Source organism: Perissodus microlepis, chromosome 8 (assembly GCF_051167445.1).
Source record: "Perissodus microlepis isolate ML-2025 ecotype Zambia chromosome 8, ASM5116744v1, whole genome shotgun sequence".
Classification (NCBI taxonomy): Eukaryota; Metazoa; Chordata; class Actinopteri; order Cichliformes; family Cichlidae; genus Perissodus; species Perissodus microlepis.
Genome location: NC_140468.1, coordinates 18,510,371 through 18,531,715, shown reverse-complemented (window position 1 = coordinate 18,531,715; position 21,345 = coordinate 18,510,371). Strand labels below are relative to the sequence as shown.

Genomic DNA, 21,345 nt, shown 5'->3' with positions numbered 1-21,345 from the left:
ACAGGTCAGGTTTTACAGGAAACAACAAAGTAATTATACTGTAAATAAATTTAACTAGTGTCTAATTAATTTTACATAGTCCATGAGTAATTTTAGGTATTGGATAATTTAGTGGAAAAGCAAAGGATATTTCCTCATCTTAAGTTGTAACACTGTACATTTCGAGGCACAGGACATAATATAGAGTGGCTTAACTTTGCCTAACTTTCAAGGAATTTTACAGTATAGTTACTTACAATATCATTTATTTCTCTCTTCTTTCCAGTCTAAAATTATTACAATTATTCATGTGGTTTGCTAAATTCTTTACACACATCTTAAAATAAATAAAACTATATTTACCAACAAATACTTAGAGGTACACTAGAATAAGTGAGTAACAAGTTGTGTTTTTAGTGAAAACAAGGAAATAATTAGTAATAAGTAGTATAAAGGTAATTTGAAGTAGTGTCTGACTTTTGGGTATTTTACAGGAAAGAAGAGAAATAATACTGTAAATAATTTTAAAAGCTGCATAAGTTTGTGATTTTAAGCATTTCTTAACGTTTCCACTTACAGGTATTTTACAGGAATGCAAACACAAATTATACTGTAAATAATTTTAAGCACATTGTGTCTCCTTTCCTGAAAAATATCTGGAAGTTAGGCAAGGTTGAGCCACTATATTAGAGAGCCCTGAAAAGTACAACGTAAGTTTGGGAAATATTGTTTGTCTTTCCAGTAAATTACCAGGAAATCATCCAGTACTGCAAATCACTTACAGAACAATTTGTGTCTCCATTCCTTAATTACGCACTACTTAAAATTCCTTACACGCGACTTAACTTTACAGTATAATTATTCCTTTGTTTCCTGTAAAAAACAGACTTGTTACCTCCTTATTCTAGTGTACCTACCTTTAAGTAAGTCAAGATAAATATAATTAGAATGTAATTTCAAGTAAAATACGTAGAAATTCCATTTAATTAGAGGAGAATTATACCCTCGTTCACAGGCTAGCATTTCCTAAAAGTAAAAACAAACAAACAAAACAGTGAAGTCCACGCTGTAGGTCTGTTGTGACATTTTTTCCCTACCAAAAACCGTTTTCAGACATAACAATGGAAGCCACGATGATGATGATGATGATTGCAGTTACCATGACGACATTGGCCAGATGCGCTGAGCACAGAGCGTAGACCCCCCCGGAGCCCCCCACCACTGGAGCACGCATGTCGGTGATGGACACTGTCAGCGAGCCTGCACAGACAGAAAGACAGAAGTATATTAGGAGTGTAGGTGTGAGAGAGCGCACACGATGCAGACAGAGAGTGCGTTTTGTGTGTTTTAGTGAAAGAGAAACAGACAGCATTTTAGAGCAGAGGGGGAAAAAAAAAAACAAAGGCAGCGTCAGTTTGCTCATCACGCAGCAGCACAAGTCACCTTCCTCACAGCATTTTTCCAACAGTCTCAGTGTTAAAATCACAACGCTCACAGGGGCTGTGCTACATCAGCCGACCTTCACGTGCCCTTTTATATTAAATCCATGGCCCACTCCTAAATATGTACACACACACACACACACTCTCAGGCAGGTTTGCGTGCAGTCTGCTAAAACTGATTACATAAAGACGTAGAGGGCTGAAAAGTAATGTTTCCTAATTGGACTTTCCTTCGGAGGCTGATGTCTGATCAAAGCAGGGCCTGAAGAACATAGCGAAACCTTGCCGAGGAGGATAATGTCCAATTTGTGTGCTCTAAGTGCTTTGTGTTAAATTCATGAGCGACGTCTAATCTGGGACGTGCAGATATGGAAAGAAGCCAAATGGGTCTAAAATGATAGTTTAAACATAAAAAAAGAGTGGCAGTGACAGAGGGAAGAGCATAATGGCCCAACACCGAGTGACTGCACTCTTACGTAACGGTCACAGAATATGTTTTGACTTGTAACAGCAGGTGTAAATGATAAAATTAACAATGGCTGAATGCCATTCGCTGGCTCACGGTCACGCTGCTGTGGCTTAGTGGGACAAAAACGGGATTATTTACACCTGCACTTTTCCTACTATGACACGTCAAAACGCCTGCTATGAAGAGGCTCATTTACCAACAAGCCGGGATCCAGCAGCAGTTATTTGATGCCTTGTGATTTACTCCTTTGGAGTGGCGCGCTTAAAGCCACTGTGTGCACAGGTGTCTTCAATTACTGTGAACCTCGGGTCAGGTTTAGCAGAGTAGCGTTTAAAATGATGTGATGTCGTCTGAGTGTACGGCCTTATAACAATTACGGTGACGTAACCTGTCCCATCCTTACAGGTGCATTTCAAGGAGCTGTCACTCATGCCCACCCTGGATCCATGTTTAGAAGAGGTGTGATCAGGCAACAGCAGTCAAAGCACACGTGTGGGTGAGCTAGAGCTGTGTGGCAGCTTTAACCTTCACTCTGCCTCATGATCTGTTTAAGTGAGAGCATTTTTCTACAATCACTCTACGGTCGACTATTAATTAAATGGAAAAAAAGCGGCACTTACATAAAACACGACATGTTAAATTAAATTACATAATGCTCTTGGCCTCTCACTTGCCCTATGAAATAAGGATTTGCACCTACTGAGGCTTTATTTTGTTGCGCAACATGCAACAGTTAAAAAAAATGTAAAGATCTATTTATAACGAGACCAAAGGGTCACTGAAATTACAAACATTTACATCAAGTGCGTGTCAGTCAATCAAGCAATTCTGAGATCAGTCAACGTTTCTGTACATGAAAGTTGAAGATATAGTCTGTAGCGAATTAGCAGACATATTCTGCACTAATAGAGGTTGCTCTGGCTCGCACCACAACTAGGGAACCTTGCAGCTGATATTATTGTTACTTTTCAAGTACATGAGAAACTTTGAGTGTTTATGAGGTACAATCACAGGCTAACTTATTAGAAACACCTGTTTAACTGCGCATTAACACACAGATATATACAATCAACCAATCACTTAGTAGCAGCTTGTTTAGGCATGTATTAAGGCATGTAGAAATTATACTGAACGTGGCGCAGGATGGTCTGAGTATTTCGGAAAACTCCTGATCTACTGGAACTTTCCCAGACAACCATCTCCATAGTTTTCAGAGAATGGGTTGAAAAAGAGAAAATATCCATCGAGCAGCTTTACTCTGTGTGAATATCTAGTTGATACCTTGCTATAACCAAGTTATGCAGCCGAGCATCTTTGAAACTTGAAGCAGATGAGCTACAGCAGCAGGAGACCACAAAGGCTTGCTATTCCTGTCAGCTAAGAACAGGAAACTGTGGCTACCATTCAGATGCTAGAAGACTGGAAACATCATTGCTCGGTCAGATGATTCTGGACTTTTGCTGAAAGATCTTGTTTTCTGGGGTCAGAATTTGGAGCAAACAACATGGTCTGAAACACCCCGCCTTGCTTTGCATTGTAATGGTGTTTGGGAAGCAATTTCTTACCAATCTGAAGCAATTGTGTGATGCTTTAATGTCAACATGGAACAAAATCTGAGCAATGTTTCCAGCACCTTGTTGAATCTGTGCAAGGAAGAATTATGGCAGTTTTGAAGGCAAAAAGGGGGTCCAATGTCATGCTAGCGAGTTGTACCTAACAAAAGGTCCAGTTAGTGTAAGTGAACAGTTATTCTATTAAATGTAGCACTGGCAGCTGGCATTTAAAAAACAAAGAAACAAACAATAACCTGTAAATACTGGCAAGGCATTAGTCATGTAAACACAGCTCCTAAAATTAGCCTTACAAAAAGCAAAACCCAGAAAATCAAGTGACAGGAAATACGATGAAATAAATCCCACGGTTTGTGTTTAGTCCTGTTCCTTTGTCATCTGTCTCTTTCTTCCTCTCTTCTGTCATCTCTTTCCCCTCACCAGCCGGTGTTGGAAAATGGCTGCCCCTCACGGAGCCTGGCTCTAACAAAGGTCTGAAAACGGGATTCTTCCTACCCAAACATCGCCAAGTGTCTGATCAAAGGGGACCATCTTTTCATTGCTTTTCATCTGCTTCTAATATTGTAGGAGCTTCCCCTTAGAACATAAAATGCCTTGCTGACTGTTGCTCTGACAAGTGAGACACATTTCTCGACACCAGAAAAAGTTGAGCTCATTCTGCATCGCTATACGAGCTCAAATGCTTGTGGGCTGCGTCGCATGTTCACACTGTCCCTAAGGATGCGTTTTGAGAGCCGTGCCTTCAAACAATGTGACAGCGAACTTGACAGCGCAACATTTTGCTATACGAGTTGAATGCCAAGGCGAATAAATGTTTGTTCACAAAAAAAAGTAAGAACAAAAGCAGCCAAAACACAACACAAAATCACATTTACAGTGTTACGGTGTTTAAAAGGTATAACCATATAATTGTTGTGAGAAAAAAGGATCGCTGTGACGCTATGAAGTAGGACAGAATTCCAGGCTGGAGAAATCACTGTGGCGGTTTGCTCGCGAGGACGACGTTAGCCCCTGTTAATTATGCAAATGAGCTGATAAGGGAAGCGGAGAGGGCTGATAAAACAACACAGCTTCTTTTTAATCACAGCTGGGATTTGCTGGAGTTGTGATCTCAGATCTATAATGCATGTTGGAAGATTCACATTCTGTATGTGTGTGTATGCACGCACACTGGGACCGCACAGAGTAAACACGGTCTTAAAGAACGACTTGTCAGCCCGCGGTGCTGGTGATGATCGTGGAAAGACAGATGGTAATCAGAATGTGTTCCTGAGCCATTCATCTCTCTTCGCTCTGACACCTATGGGCTATTTCATGTGGATTTATGGTGCATATGAAGGTTGGTGCTTCAGAAAAAGATTTGAGAAGATTCACAGTGGCCCATTTTTTGTAGCTCCACCAAATTGCAATTACACAGTGTAGCATACAGTATGTGGTCTCTGATCTCTTCAAAGTAAAGGAAAAAAATTGATTTGGAGCAACTTCAGCAGCATCAACTTCTGAGTTCCCCTTTTCCGCTTCTTCTGGGACTTTCCTGCAGTTAATTTATTACTTCCATGCATTAGAGCTGGGTGATATATTGATATGAGAGATATCATCTGGGATTTTAGTTATGCTAATGCAATTGTTGCTAAATATAGTCTTTTATTGGCCTTTGAATTTCAGTTTAGTTAACAGTTTCTAATCCATTTCCATGCCTGCCTGCAATTATAGCTGGAAGCATTATATTTTCCAGTTGCTCCGTTATCCATCCCATTTTTTAAGTAATTCTGAGGAAAAGGGTTTTTTTTGTTTGTTTTTTAAAAACACATTTGTACCCAATGTTGACTATAGAGTCAGGGATGAGTTGGTTAGATTATAAAGTCTAACAGTCAAGGTCACTGTGACCTCACAAAATACCTCAAGAATTCATACATTCGTTCAAATATCGACACAAATGTTTATTAGATAATGAGGAAAAGTTTACATCTGAAAAGTCAACTTGTCTGTAGTGATGTGTGCTGCTAGGTTGGATATGTGTATGAAGGATCCACATTTTAGAAGCTGTAGCTTGTTTGCAGCCACATCCTTAATTCAAACTAATGGGTTAAAATAGTTAACTAAAACTAACACAGAGGAACAGTCAGAAAACCAACTCAGACTAAACTGAATTAAAAAGAAAACTTAAAAATTAAACAAAAATAAAATAGTGCTGGTCAGATCTTGTGCACCTCTCAAGCTTACTGCTCATCCTCAGCTAATTCTTTGCTAGCAATCTGGTTGACACGCTCTGTTCAACCGACTTTAATACAGGAAAAATCAAATATGCAGGGGCCAGAATTAGTATTCAGTTTGTTGGTCCTGCGAACTATCAGTGCACCTTACTCAAAGACCTTTTCCTCCACATAGTTGTCATTTATAAACTGCTTGCTATAAACCTTAGCATTGCAGCTAGCTAGTGGAATCTTCCTTTCAGTGCAGCTAGTTAGCCATGAAGAACCACTTGCTACTTAAGAGGGAGATTACGTGGATAGTGCACATGCCCTTTAGACTGTTCTTTAGTTTTAGTTTGGCTATTTTCCAACTACTGATATACTGTTACTGTTCAATAGCTAAATCGAACTAACGTATGACTATTGGGCAACCAAACAAACCAGTGATCACATCATGTACTTGCACAAGATGGCACTACATATGCTCCAAAAAGTTGAAGTCTAAACACTCTTTTCTTAAATCCAGCTTCACAGACAGTGTTAAATCTGTGACAGTGTCATATAATGTATTTTCTAATGTCTTAAAGTGGTTGCTCAACTTTAAGTTGCATTGCTTTTGAGAAATCACTTTACCTTATAGAAAATATTGTTTACATATCCAACAGAAAATATGAATTTGGGTCATATTTTTGTCACCTAACAGATGTAAAGTACAATGTTCACTCTCTCTTAAAGGGAATTATTGGCCCTTTAACATCTAAGTGCTTAGTTACTTTAGCCAAATATGACTGGTTGCAGTTTACTGCTAGGCTGATATCAGGCCGGTTAGCGTCAGCGCTTTTATGATTTGCATGCAGTAAAACCCAAAAGTTAAAAGTAATAAGTTACATCTCCTCATAGTTGTAGGGACTGCAGAGAGGGTATTCTCAGTGGGTCATTACTATCAGCAAAGCCTAATATATGTGACCTCAAAGGATCCAAAATGAATGTCAAAATACAGCTGGGAACAGCTTTATGAGCAGAGAGGTTTGCTGACTTGCTGACTCCAGTACAGATCACCTCATTTGAGGAGACACTCAGGGATGTGACAACACCATCTGCAGGTGAGGAAGAGGAAACAACCTGGGACCTCCGGCTCGGAGGAAGAGCAGAGCCCCACAGGGAGGATACGAACTGCTATCTCCTCCTGCTCACCCGACTTTGGTGAGAGGCTTCTGAATACAGTATGAATACTGAACAAGCGCATCATGTGGGCTCTTCTGCCTCAGGGGATTTAAGATTTAGGATTCTCGCACTCAGCAGGGGCTGAGACGTGAGGAGTGCGATTATTTCAGCAGTGAGCCGACACTTTCCATCTCAAGCACATGATATTTATTGGCGCCGTCATCATCATCAACATCCTCAAATCTTTTTGTGAGCTTGCAACATCCTCAAGTCAACTGCAATGTAGACAGTAAAAATGATGCATTTTATAGAGTGTATAGGTCAACTACACACTCAGGGCTATACTCTGTCTGCTGCAGTAAAGTCAATGCTGCTCACAGAACTGAGCCTCTCTGTCAAACCACACATGGATACTCCAGGCTGCCCTTAAGCAATGGGTCAAATTGGGATTTCCAGTCTCTATGGGATAAGTGGTGGTAAGGTGATCGCAGGCCAGAGTTTGACAGTGCCCAAGGCTGCGCTGCTGTGTAGCCAGTAAAATACAGGCTGTGCCCGAGTACAGTAAATGTTCTAACCTTGAAAAATACGGAGAAACATGACACGAGGCTCTTCAGTGTCTGCAGCTATGTGGCCAACTATCAACCGTGGCTACTTCAACTATTTATTTCATAGCTAAAGCACTTAAGGAGAACATTTTATTAAATGGGTGTTTAAAAGGCAGGTTAATGGTTGTAGATAGTTTGGGTTAAAACTAAGATAGTGAGGGTTCAAGAGGGAAGAGCACGATAAATTTAGCAAACGCTTTCTGAAAAAAAATGAGTTTTTGACTGTTTTTTTTTCAGGTAGTCTGCTTTAACTGATTTTTTTTCATCGCCTATGAAGTGGAACAAGATGATTAGCATATACAACCTATGCTCGCCTGGGCAGCTGATAGTGGAAGCATTTTACAGTCCTGTGAAAAAGAACGGACTTTATACACTCCTGTTAATACCCAAATGCACCCTTACTGTTTCAACAGAAATTAAGAGGGTAATTCAGAGAGTTGTACTGAGGTAATCCTAATCATATACATTTGAATAACTGATCATCAGTAAGTGTGAGCACCTCTATAAAAGCAAACGCTTTGGCAGTTTGCTGGTCTGCAGCTTTGCCAGGTGTGGACGTCCCAGTAAACTCAGTGCAATGCTCAGAAAAACTGCAAAAATCTTTCGAGACTCTACATGTGTTATTTAGCATGTGAAATGTTAAAGTTTATAAAAGTACAATTCGAAAAAGAAGTCAGGCGTGTTTAGAAAGGGTTTTGCAAAGTTGCATCTGAACAAACCACAAGACTCCCGGAAGAACATCCATCATAGCATATCAGCACAAACACAGCATATAATCTGACAAGCACGGTGGTGGAGGGGTGATGATTTGGGTTCGTTTTTCCTTGGATTCATTGACTTGAGCATGAACTCCTCTGTATGCCAAAGTATTCCAGAGTCAAATGCGATCCTGAGATTGGAGATGCAACAGGACAATGATCTCAAGCATAGCAGCAAAACTACAACAGAATGACTGAAAAAGAAAGAAATCAGAGGGTTGCAATGATCCAGTCAAAGTCTAGATCTTAACCTGACTGAAATGATGTGGTGGGACTTCGATGAACTCAAAATAACTGATATGTTGTGTTTAGTTTCAACACAACTAGTGAAAAGCAAACACAGCACATCAGCACATTGTAAAGAAGAGTGGGTCAAAATTCCTCCACAACAATGTGAGAGACTGACAAAGTGATGCAGAAAACAGTTTCCTCAAGTTGTTGCTAAAGGTGGTTCTACAAACTCCTGAATTATGAGGTGCACTCTCTTTTTCACATAACTGTAACTATTCATCCAGCAAATACTAAAGACTCGATATTCCAAAAACTCAACAAATGTCCAGTATTGTATTTTCTTTTCATCTTTGTTTGGATTTCATCAACTCTTGAGGGAAATATCTGGTTTTTCAACTGCTTTAAGCTCCATGTTTACCGGATAATCACTCTGGGTGTTATAGCTGTTGGGTCAGGTATTTTACAGCCAGGCTTTAGCAATTTTTCCACTGGAAACTGTATCGATGAGAGTGGACCAGACCAGCAAAGCTTCAGGCCATGGGACCAAAATAATGAGCTAAAAGACTCTAAAGCACCGAGGAGAAGCGCAGAGTTTGGCGATTTATCTGTGGGTGTTTCAGTATGTGTCACAACTGTCACTTTAAGGTTGGTCATCTGAGTCATTGGTAATACAAAAATATTGACTACTACAGATTAAAAAAATAAAACAAAACAAAAAGAAAAAAAAAGAAAAACAGATGCCGCATTAAAGATGATTTCCTTTCAGGAATGTAAAGTACGGCTGAAAACATTAATATGGATTGAGATGCATTTCTAAGTTGGTCAGCCAATAAATTACTCAGGAGAGGACAATTAAAGGATAATGAGTATTTATTTATTCAGGTGGTTGAGTCAGTAAAGAGCACAGAGAAATCTGTTTCTATTCGCTGTTCCAGTCTGCCGGTTTAAGTTCAAAAGAAAGACGACCTGAAATATATTTTCAATACATTTCACTGTGAGACATTAAAGAATTTGAGAGAAACGGTTAACTTGATAAAAAGGTTCAATTACTTAAAATGGAAAGAAGCTTCCACTTAAAGGCAGGAAAACACCTCCTCACTGATACTGTTAGACTGTTAGCTTTTAGGTTTGCTCTATGTGTACACAGTCACCTCAGACATCCTGTATGCATTAAATCTTGTGGCTCTGCACAGAGATGTGCTGTAGTCAGCATCTCTGCATCACAGGGCTGCCTGTGTTGGCTAATAAACTGAAGAAATGCCAGATCAGATTTATTTACTAAGCACAAATAAGAAGAGGGGTAGATTGATGGAAAGAATGAGTGCATGAGGAATGGTGACACAGTCAGGCTGCAATCATGCAATCAGATCTGCAGGTTCTACCTCAGTGTGCTGCCATTTAAATTTTCTGCTGTCCATTTAGAAGAGTTCCTGTTAAACAAGCTAATCACGATGCTGCTGCTTGTACCTGCTGTTTTAATAGGAATCAGATTAAGTAACAAATACATAGGAGTGCACTGTGAAATTTGCGTGGATTATTTTGTTTCTTTGGGTTAAAAAAATTTATCGTGTAAATATGAATGCAATTCTGAACAAAAAACACCAACATACATAGGCAAAGCTGCACATATGGTGATGGTGTTAGATCTTTTAGGATGACATTATTTCACACCATACTGAATGAACTCATGTGAAAGAATAAAACAGCCAAAAATGTCATGTCTGTAATTAATATGCACGGGCCTCAAATAATAATGTTCAAAATCTGGTATAGTAAAAAGAAAGTACATAAATTCTAATCTTTGCATGTCTTAAAATGGGTTTAATATAACATCACATGACCAACAACACGTGACATATCATACCATCATTATTTATTAAACAACAGTTAAGCCAAAATGCAGAAGCAGTGTGTGAAAAACTACATCTTAAGAGCAAATTGAGTTGCTTAACTGATAATCAGCAAGTGTGAGCACTTCTATAAAAGCAGCATGTTTAGCAGTTTGTTGCTTCGGAGCATTCAGGTTTGTGTTAACACAATGCCAAGGATGAAAGACAGTGATTTCAGAGAAGTAACTGTTGCTGCCCAGTAGTCTTGGAAGGGTTACAAGGCTACTGGCGAACAATTTGAAGCCCATCATTCTAGAGTGAGACAGATTATGTACAAGTGGAAACCATTCAAGACAGTTGCCAGTCTTCCCTGGAGTGGAAATCCTAGCAAATTCATTCAAAGGTCAGACGGTGCAATGTTCAGCTCTTCTCTAAAAAGAACATGGCAGCATTGCTCAGGTTTGCAAAGCTGCATCTAAACAAATTCCAGAGCTGTTTCCTTTGGGCAGACGAGACCAAAGTGGAGCTATTTGGTCAAAATGCACAGATCCACAGTTGGTGAGAAACAGCATATTGGCCCAAACGCCTCATTCCAAATGTCAGGCACGGTGGTAGAGGAGTTATGATTTGGGCTTCTTTTCAGCCATAGGCACCTTATATTCATTGAGTCAATCATGAACTTCTCTGTATACCAAAGTATTCTAGTGTCAAATGTGAGGCTAAAACTGGGCTCAATGATCAATGAATCAATGGCCAAATGAAAATGGCGCCGTCAAAATTCTCTGGCAGGACTTTAAGAGAGCTGTGCATAAACAAATGCCTGCAAACATCAATGAACTGAAGCAATGATGCAAAGAACAGCGGGCCAAAATGCCTTCAAAATGATGCAAGAGACTGATAAAAAAATCATGCAGAAAATAAATAGTGCTCAAGTTAGTGCTCCTAAAGGTGCTTCTACAGGCTACTGAATCATGATACAGTGGTGTCAAAAAGTGTTTGTCCCCTTGCTGTTTCCCTACTGTTTTGGATATTTGTCACACTTATATGTTTCAGATCATCAAACAGATGTTAATATTAGACAAAGATAACCTGAGTAAATACAAAATGCAGTTTTTTAAATGATGATTTCATTGATTAAGGGAGAAAAGTTATCCAAACCTACCTGGTCCTGTGAAAAATTAATTGCCCCTTTTGTTAAATCATGAACTGCGCTTAACCACAATTACTGCAATCACTAAACACACCCAGGTCTGATTACTGGCAGACCTGTTGAAATCACTTAAATATAAGCTGTCTGACAAAGCCCAAAATTACTCCAAGAGTACTTTGACAACTCATCCAGGAGGTCACAAAAGACCAGAGAACAACATCTAAAGAATTGCAGGCCTCCTTTACATCAGTTAAGGTCAGAGTTCACAACTCAACAATAAGAAAGAGACTGAGCAAAAATGGCATCCATAGAGAGATCAAGGACAAAACCTATGCTGCCCAAAAGGAACACAAAGGCTCTTCTCACATATGCCAAAAAACATCTTGATGATCCCCAAGACATCTGGGAAAATATTCTGTGGACTGATGAGACAACAAGTTAAACCTTTTTTAAGGTTTGAGTCCCGTTACATCTGACGTAAAACTAACACAGGAATGTCATGTACTGTGATGGCCTGGGGCTGTTTGCTGCCTCAGGACCTGGAAGACGTGCTGTGGTGAACGCAACCATGAATTCTGTCAATCAAACCATCCTGAAGGAGAATATCAGCCTATCTGTTTGTGACCTCCAGCTGAAGGTCACTTGGGTTCTGCAGCAGGACAATGATCCAAAACACACCAGCACGTCCACGTCTGAATGCCCTAAGAAAAATAAAATAAAGACTTTGGAGTGGCCTAGTCAATGTCGTGACCTGAATCTGATTGAGATGCTGTGGCATGACCTTAAAAAGGCAGTTCATGCTTGAAAACCCTCCAATGTAGTCGAATTACAACATTTCTGCAAAGATGAATGGACCAAAATTCCTCCACAGCGCTGTAAAAGACTCCTTGCCGCACACATTATCGCAAACGCTTGAGTGAAGTTGTTGCTGCTAAGGGTGGCCCAGCCAGTTATTAGGTTTAGGGGGCAATCACTTTTTCACCTAGGGCGCGATTTTTCTCCCCTTAATAATAAACACTTTCATTTAGAAACTGTTTTTGTTTTCACTAGTGATATCTTTGTCTAATTTTTACATTTACTTGATAATCTAAAACATTTAAGTCTGAAAACATAAAAAGAAAATAAGAAATCAGGAAGTAGGCAAACACTTTTTCACATCACTCTATACCTAGGGTTCTTTTTTAAAATAAAATTTATTACATCAGGAGTTGTTGCTTATCTGAGGTTGTATTTACCTGCCTTTAAAAACAAGTAAGGAACAGATGATATGTAATGTGCTGATATATAAAAACTGTAAAACCTGAGAGAGGTTGTAACTTCATAGTCATACTGATCTGTGTAAAGGCCAAAAAAGAAATTACTTTGTAATCATTTTAGAATGAACTGATCACTTCATCTATTACTGGTGAGAAAATATTGACCAATACATCAGCATATACATCAATGCTCAATTCTATAGCCAACAGCCCAATATGCACTTTAAAAATATATAAAAATACTAATTAATCATGAACTCTGTAAAGGCATTTAATAAGTAAAGATGCTTTCAGCATAAAAAACAAAAGCAAACATCCTCATTAATGAAAAGACTTTAACAGAGATTACAACAAAGTATAAATTATATAAATAGCTGTGAAATGGATCTGTAGTAACAGCTCAACTGATTAACTATGCATTAGCTTTATCCATAATGCACAGGACATAATATCTGATTCAATTTGATTGTAAGACGTCTTTCTATAGGTCTGATACATGAGCACAGAGTTTGATAGTGGCTGGACTAAAAATAAGTAAATGTCTAGGTGACTAAGCTAGAGGCAGGCTGTATGTCACACGGCCTTTTGTCTACTTTACAGTCTGAAAAGCTCATAGCTTCAAATGCCATCTGCCATAGTTGCGACCATTTCTGAGCCTCATTTCAACTATAATAGTGCTGTCAGGCTGGTGGAGCTCCATTAAAGATATTTCCACCCGGGGAAGGAGATGGACACTTCTGTGTCATCCACACAAAAAAAGAGATAAGGGAAATATCACCTATGCCGCCGATACGCTCCTTGAAGTCGAGCAGCGTGGCTTGCAATCAGTCCTCATCCAATCTAACATCTTCATCCATCTTTGCGTGCCCTGGTGAAACGTGGGCGTGAAAGGATGAAAACCCTAAGATGATGTGCACGTAGAGACAGAGTCTGCAAAGTTTTTTTTTTTTTTTTTTTTTACTTATCTGCAGTGTCAAGCTGTGGCGGAGCAGCCACGCTGTCAGTTTCCTCAAAGTGACAAAACACTACACACCTGCGCTCCTGCACGGCAGTCAAAGCAGATCTTTAGAGGAACAACTTCAGTAACAGAAACACAGATCCAAAGTTAAAACAGAACATAAATCGGGATGGCTCCTGTCAACATGTACAAAAGCCAGAATCCAGCGCTGCTGACGCCACGCTCAGGCCTGCAGGAACAGAAACGATTCATCAGCCTCACCGTGAGATAACAGGGTCAGTGTGAAAGCACTCTGAGCCACGGTTTCCTCAGAGAATTTGCATTTCTCTACCCTGTCCAAAATTTACACATGGGGAAAAAAATATACACGATAATATATGAGACCAGGAGGCATCGAGAAAAATCAATAGCATCCACTCGAAACGTCCTCAGAGCTGCTGAGAGGAAACGGCTCAGCACAGCAGTGCACCAACAGTCAGGGTAAAGTACAATTAAATCTGATCTGGGAGAGTGTGTGGGCATATGAGAATGCCTGAAATGGAAGAAACAGAGACACAATGTTCAGAAATGAACAGAGTGAACAAACGAATGCTCATACTACAAGAATAGCTGAAAAAAAAAAATCTACTTTTCAAATAAAGATCACAATAGCTGACCTTGGTGGGAAATTACTTAAATTCTTCCAACATCCCAGAGAAAAAAAAACAAAAAACAAAAAAAAAACAGAAAAGAGAAAAAAAAGCATAAAATCACTTCCAGTGCTCAAGGATATTACACCACAGTGATGGCTACAGGGAGCGTGATGTGCTGCTTCATCGGAAAAACCTTGAAACTAACCACTGAAGTAAAGGGAATACAGAGCGAGCGGAGAAACGGCTTCCTCTGTGCCTCCATTACAGTGCCTGACAAATGCTGCTTTCACACAGGAGATGCACACGGACAGCTATGAACACAGGCAGCTCGCTCCATACAAATGGGCTAAACTAATTGAGGCTGCGTTACAGTAAAAATATTCACCACCCTTCACGTTTTTATCAATGCTGCTGGAGGAAGTGAGCTTGGTGTCACCTAGGAAGAGTTCACTATGGGGTGGAATTCAGGGACTGGGAATTACCATAATCACACTGGCGGTCTCTGCACAGCTCCAAGGTCACCCTGCTTCCTCAGTCTCAGCAGCAGTGGGGGGAGTATATCAGAAACGTAGGACCAGGCTCTTCATTCGCACCACTGTACACACACACACACTGCAGCTCTGCCAAGGTTGACTATAAAGACAGAAATCTCACCTTGCAAACTACACACACTGCAACAATGCATTGTCACAGTAACACAACTTCTCAGAGAGGCAAATCAGTGATGCTGTTAAATATCTCTACACCAGTGAGTCAGAGCCAAAGCCAGAGTCAGACAACGAGTCACATCCCTCCGGCAATAAGGGTGATTAATTCGGCCCTTTGCTCTGTAATGCTTCCTCTCTACTGTCCCGGCCCATCTTGTCTTTTTATCTGCTCCCCCTGCTCATTAAACGTGCTCGGCTGCAGATGCTGCTGATGCAGTGTGACGTCGGCGTGGCAGCTATTTACTATTTTAACCCTGAATCCCACAGTCGATTTGTCTGTACTGAAGTCCATCGACTGAGTGAATCCATCTTTTACATACATTTGAGTGCTGCATTCGATGTGTAACCCTGCATGTCAAACCCCAAAGGAAGTAGGATCCATAATCTGTTTAAAATAACATTTCATGTCATTGCTTCTTGGACATCTGCACTGGAATATACAAACAGTGAGTTTCATTTGCAGTTTAACTAAAAGCCATCTGAAAAAAGATCAACTAAACGCTCAGGAAACGCTAGCAAATAAGCTTAAATTGTACTTACACTCTCCAATCATATTATTTTTCAATAGTAAAGTAAAATACAGTCAAATTGCTTGTGGCGTAGTACCGCATATTTATCAGAGATGAAGAACGAGCTGAAACAAATACACTGGAAATGTTGAAGTAATAAAGCTCTAGTTTTGACTGTAAGAATATTTTCGATGACAAAATTAAATATCCTTATTTCATTTTAACCCCGAAATACAATATTAGGCCTTGGGAGGCATCCATAACTCTTAGCTTGTGTGCCTGAGCTAAACATCAAACATCAGCAAAGTGGATGATAGACAAAGCCACTCTTGGCCATGCACCAAGGCCCTGTATTCACTGGCAGCAGATATAATCAATTCACCCTGCCTTAATATGTGCAGCATGCTTTCATAAAGCATCAATCAGATTGTGAATGTGAACACAGTACTATAACAGGTGGAAAAAAAAGTCAGAAGACCTTCAGTCATTTGGAGACGGAACGGGCTTTTATTACCTTGAGCGAACGCAGAAACAATCATTAGACTAAATTAGGGCCGACAATAGAGCGCGTCTCATGGCTGCGGAAGAAATCTGACACTCCTGCAGTCCTGCCCAATTTCAGAGCTACATTAATCAACTGCTGAAGGATTAAACATTACATGTAACCTGGTGTGATGCTTTTTAAGTAATGACAACATTAACTAGCTTGCAACAATGAGGTTATACTAACATGCAGCCATTTATCACATTTCCATTACCATTTCCCATCAGGCCACATGTCTCTCAATAAGTGGGGTGAGCATGGACCTTTTTCTCATGGTCTGGCCAGCAAATTCAAAGGTTCCTGTTCTCTCTCATATACTGCTGCTAAATATGGAGCTACTATTTTGCAAACACTCAAGCATTTTACATTCAAATATTTACTTAAACTTTCTAAAATCATATCCCTCCGAATTCAAGTGCATAATGCCAACTAGGGTGGCTGTAACTTTGATAAAGGAGCTTTTGAGTCAGTGAAGCTCACTTATGGTCAACGGCAGCGATACCGAGGTGAGTTATGCTGAACCTTTCTGTAAGTGTTGCTGTTAGACTCTGTTAGCTGCTGTTAGGCGACGTTAATCAAATGGTCTTTAAAGTGGAGCTAACATTGGGGGGTGGGGGTAATGTCTAATCTGCTGACAATAACTACCTGTTACATAATTGGGAATAAGCATGTGCAGGAAAGAGAGCAGTGGTGGGGAAGGACAAAAACATAATCAGAAAGACATGACAAAAATATAGATGTACAAATGTTAAATGGTCATATTCAGTCTGAATGATCTAATTGTGATCTTTAAATGAAAAGTAGCTTATAAAGACAGACCACATGGTCAATCTCAAGAGGCAATTATGGAATTGCAATGTCCATCTCGACCAGTGTACTCACGGGGCAACATGGCGCCCACTCCTATGTATTTTTAATGGGTTAATTCTAAGTTTATGAGAAGACATCACTGTATATTTATGAGTGCAACATTTTTTTTCCTATTACATAACCTAAAGAAATTACTTACTAGTACCTTTAAGTCAAAAGATGACCTATATGTCTAAATGTTCGACAGAAATGTACTGTGAAAATAACAATCTCTCATTGTCTTTACCATCTAACTGAATAGGTTTAAGTGTGGGACTTTTAGTTGGCCAAAATATAATAAAAAAGTAGTGTTTAGTGTCTAAAGTAGTGTGAAGACGTCTTCTTGGGATTTGCAAAGTAAAGTATGACCAAAACAGCAGCTCTGTCTGGTAGCTCAGGAGCAACCCTCCGAAGTCCAGTCAGTGCTCTGCATAAGATAATAATGAGGAAGAATGAGGAAGGACAGTCGAGCACCCGTTTGTCAGACCTCGTTTGGAAAGACAAATTGCATCAGTTTTGTGTATGATGGATGTGTGCGTCTTCTGATTTTGTCGTAGTAAATAATGGCGTGCGGCCTGTCACCTTTACCGTTTAATTCATTTGTTTATAAATTGTGTTATAAATATTCGGTGAGTCATGAGTCGGCTGTCAGACCGGGCAAATTCCACTTTAAGCAGATTATATATGTATCATCTTCTCCCCCAGTGGAAGCAACTTAGCAGCAACCTCCTATCTGAAGCTTTTTGAATTACATTACATTCAATAAAACCAAAAATTAATTGCCGTCTCATGGATGTAGCCTCACTGGACTGCTGCCTCCAATCAGATGGTATAATGCTAACTATCAATATGTTGATTCTTTTTTTTTTTTTTTTTTTTTTTTTTGCCTGTCCCGTTTGGTTCTTTTGCCATCAGAATTATTGTCTAAAGGCGAAGAAAGATGCCCAACGGATTTACTTTACCAAATTGACCATCCCAGCCTTGCCGTAATGGTCTATTTGATTCACCTTTTATTGTTTATTTTATTTGTTTTTTATTTTCACTTGCTAGATATGGGACAGACTTGAATCAGGAAAAGAAAAGGGAGAAAGGAAGAGGGGGAAAAAACAGCGGAGACAAAAAAAAAAAACATATCAACCACCTGGATCACCTGTTGAGAAAGAAAAAAGAAAACAAGCAGAAGAAGACTAGAGCAATACAATAAACAACATCACGATGATATATGGGAATATAACAGTAAATACTAAATATTAAACATTATTGTGCAGCACGTAATATCGACTGCGCACAGTGTGCTTTGAGGTAGGAGCCAAAAAGGTTTTTAAAAGGTTCCTTCATGTAATGATCTGCTAGAGGGTGTGGGGAGCCACAGCCCCGTCCTCCAGGGCATGAAGCAGGTATGGAGGAGATCAAGACTCCAGACATCCAGAGGCCCTCAGAACACAAGAGACCAAGGAAGACCAACAGAGGGGCAGCCACGCCACTATCCCAGAAAGAGCTGAGGAGAGCCCCAGATGAGGGGTCACTCAGCAGCCGCGGAGCAGAAGCCAGGGGGGGTTGCAGTGATGTGCCCGTGAGCTCCGCCGGCAGCCAGCTGTGCCTGAGTGACCGAGCCCCAGGCCGAGGGCACCCATCCCCGAAGTGGCCCAAGCGAGCCCCAGGCTCCAGGCCCCGATAAGCAGCCACCAAGGAGTGAGCCGGTGTGTACCTGGACGCCCATCCCTGGACACAAAGAACCACCAACACACCGATGTCTGAGGGCGTCTGCCACCGGCAGGGGAAGTGGTGGGGGGAGATAGGCCTCCATACCTTGGAGGGCCTGAGATGTCCCTAGAGAGGTGGCGTCTGATACCATGCTAACTATCGTCTAATGCTAACTATCAATATGTTGATTCTAACAATTACTTTGGTAGTAGGATTACAGCAGGTCCTTGTGATGCTAGCTCAGATGTGTCAGACTCACTTATCATACAACAAGGCTTCTGTAGAACTTCAGAAAATGCTTGATCCCAGATTTCTTGGGGTCCATTATGCAATAAGGTCAATGGTCTGCTCCTACGCAGTGCTGTTCCAACTTGGCAGTACCCATAGGCGTATTTCAACACACCAGTGGTGATGCCATACAAGGCGCTCACCTCCTGCTTTGGGATCAGTATCTTTACAAAGGGGTCTCTGGCATGTGGGGGGAACAGATCGAACTGCCAACCCTGATATTAATCCACAACACCTGAGCCTCAGCTGCCTGTGTGTGTGTGTGTTATTCATGTGTGCACAGATCAGCATATCACTGAAGTCTTTGTGTATAAAATTGCACCTTCTGCAAGTCACTTTAATTATCGTTGTATTGCCTTTGTTTTATTTCCAGATCAATTTTCTTTCAGTTTTATTGTGTTTATACAGCATTCGTTATCAAAACCCATCTGAGAATAAACATAGCAAACCAATTATACGTGGTATTTTTTTTTTTGCTCAATACTTCTGCGCACACGAAAATAAAACTGGAACAAAGCTGAGTGAAACATCTTTCTTAAAAAACAAGCAAAACTTATTTCTTGCAACAGCAAACAGAAAAGAGAATGCATTTTACATGATGCGCACTAACGCCTTGGCTTTCTCTGAATAACTCATAACCTTTTCTTTATGACATAATGTGAAGTTTCGAGTCTGTATTGCTATTACAACAAATTCTCTTTACTTTCCAAAGTAAATCTTTTACCCCAGCTATTTGCAGAATAAACTCCAGCAAAAGGCAAGGAGGTAAAAAAACAGCACAGAATGTCAACACTAAAACCCTCATCATCACACTGATATGTAGGTTGAGCGGGACAAACCTCCAGCAGCCCGTCTCGCTCGTATGAGAGGCTGCTGGAAGATTTGGACCGTCTCGAACGGTAGGTGTTACAGGCGGCAGACACCCTGAGGCTCACACTGCGCTACGAGGAAAAACATGGTGTTCTGGCACCTGTTGATGTCCTGATCACCACAAGTGAGCTATCAGCCCGAGGGAAGGAGAAGCAAAAGAGAGCGTGGAGAAAAAAAAGAAAGTACATGGGAAAAAAAAGGACTCCCTGCTGCTTCTCTTTAATGTGGAGACAGACTGAAAAGTTGGAACACGGCATGAGATTCTACATTCATCTCGCCAACATAGTCTGAAATTCTGACTGACATTATTCAAATTTCTCCACATGAAACCCAAGTGGAGCTCTTCATCCAGTCTTTGTGCAGCAGAACCATAAAGGATTACTGCGAGGATGCAAAATGAGCAAGGACGGGTACCACGGTCTGAACAGCACTGTGGAAACATCATTAGAGAACCGATACTTTTGTAAGCACATATCTAACGACAATGTCTCATTTTTTACTGTAATTTAGTACCAACACAACATAGTCGCGAACGGGCCCACATCAAAGATTTATATACTAACTGCATATATGCATCAGCAGCCCAAACCAAAATCTTTGTGACCTAATTTTTAAGATAACTGGAGAGAAGAAGCATGGGTATTTTTTCCCAACATTTAAAGGCATCCAAGAAAAAATCCCAACAGGAAGCAGACATTTCTTTTTGGCTTTGAGAGCGAGCCCTGCAGTGCAGAAATTCATGTAGTGTATTAAGGCGAACATAACGGCACAATACCTGCAGCACTTTGCTCCATAAATGCATCCATTCAGTGTAACTATAAACTCAAATTTCTGCTGCCTTACAAAAAACAACAAGCAACACGATTGAACTCATAAGCTAGAATACGACTGCATGAATATAAACATGAGATAGCCATGGGCAAGAAATATGCAAAGGAAGAAAGAAAAAATCAAGAGTTTCACAGCGCAATCTAGCACAGGGTAACTTCTAACAAGTTCAGGTAATAAAGAACTGTGGGAGGGAGACAGCATTTAAACTAAAGTTTGCACACATCAAGGCCCATGCATATTTTGCATATCTGTGAAATGAACATGAACATGTGTGTGGATCCTCACCACGTTTAGTTTAAAAAAAAAAATCTGAGTTATGATATGACCTGCTGAGTGATACAAACCAGATCCAAGATGTTTGTGCTCTAGTTTTACTGAGTAAAGTTCTGCTTTATTGCTGTGTTACCTCTGTTACTTAGAACTAAGTAGCAGCTATCTGTGGATGGACCCAACTTTTATGGAATTGGGGTTGTGCAGCTCCCAATTTCTAACTTTGCTATTACTCTTTAGTCCAAAACGCTGATCCCAAATTAACCCATTAGCTAAAAGATTAATGGCAAATCCTCTCCTTATAGAAACAGTCAAAATGATTTGACAGTTCACCCACAGACACACCCTCACACACAAAACTGGCCGGGTAGCTGACATAGTGTGACATCTCGCTCTGTCACCTGAGCAGCACTGACGATGATCATGATTACATGTCTTTGGGTAAATGCAATAAAATTTAAGATAAATATGTGTAAGATTTGCTGGCATCTACAGATGACCTCACCTTCTCCTGTCCTTACAAACAGGTAGGTGAAT

General features: G+C 40.3%; 1 protein-coding gene across 2 annotated transcripts in view; it reads right to left on the bottom strand.

The window, feature by feature from the left end:
• The window catches only part of rhbdl1 (rhomboid, veinlet-like 1 (Drosophila)), a 51,609-nt gene that overhangs the window by 8,700 nt on the left and 21,564 nt on the right, over positions 1–21,345 (bottom strand). For both annotated transcript variants that reach the window (XM_084937947.1, XM_084937946.1), the window contains exon 6: positions 1,139–1,239. In XM_084937947.1, the coding sequence (XP_084794073.1) occupies positions 1,139–1,239 (101 nt within the window). The remainder of the gene's footprint in view (positions 1–1,138; positions 1,240–21,345) is intronic.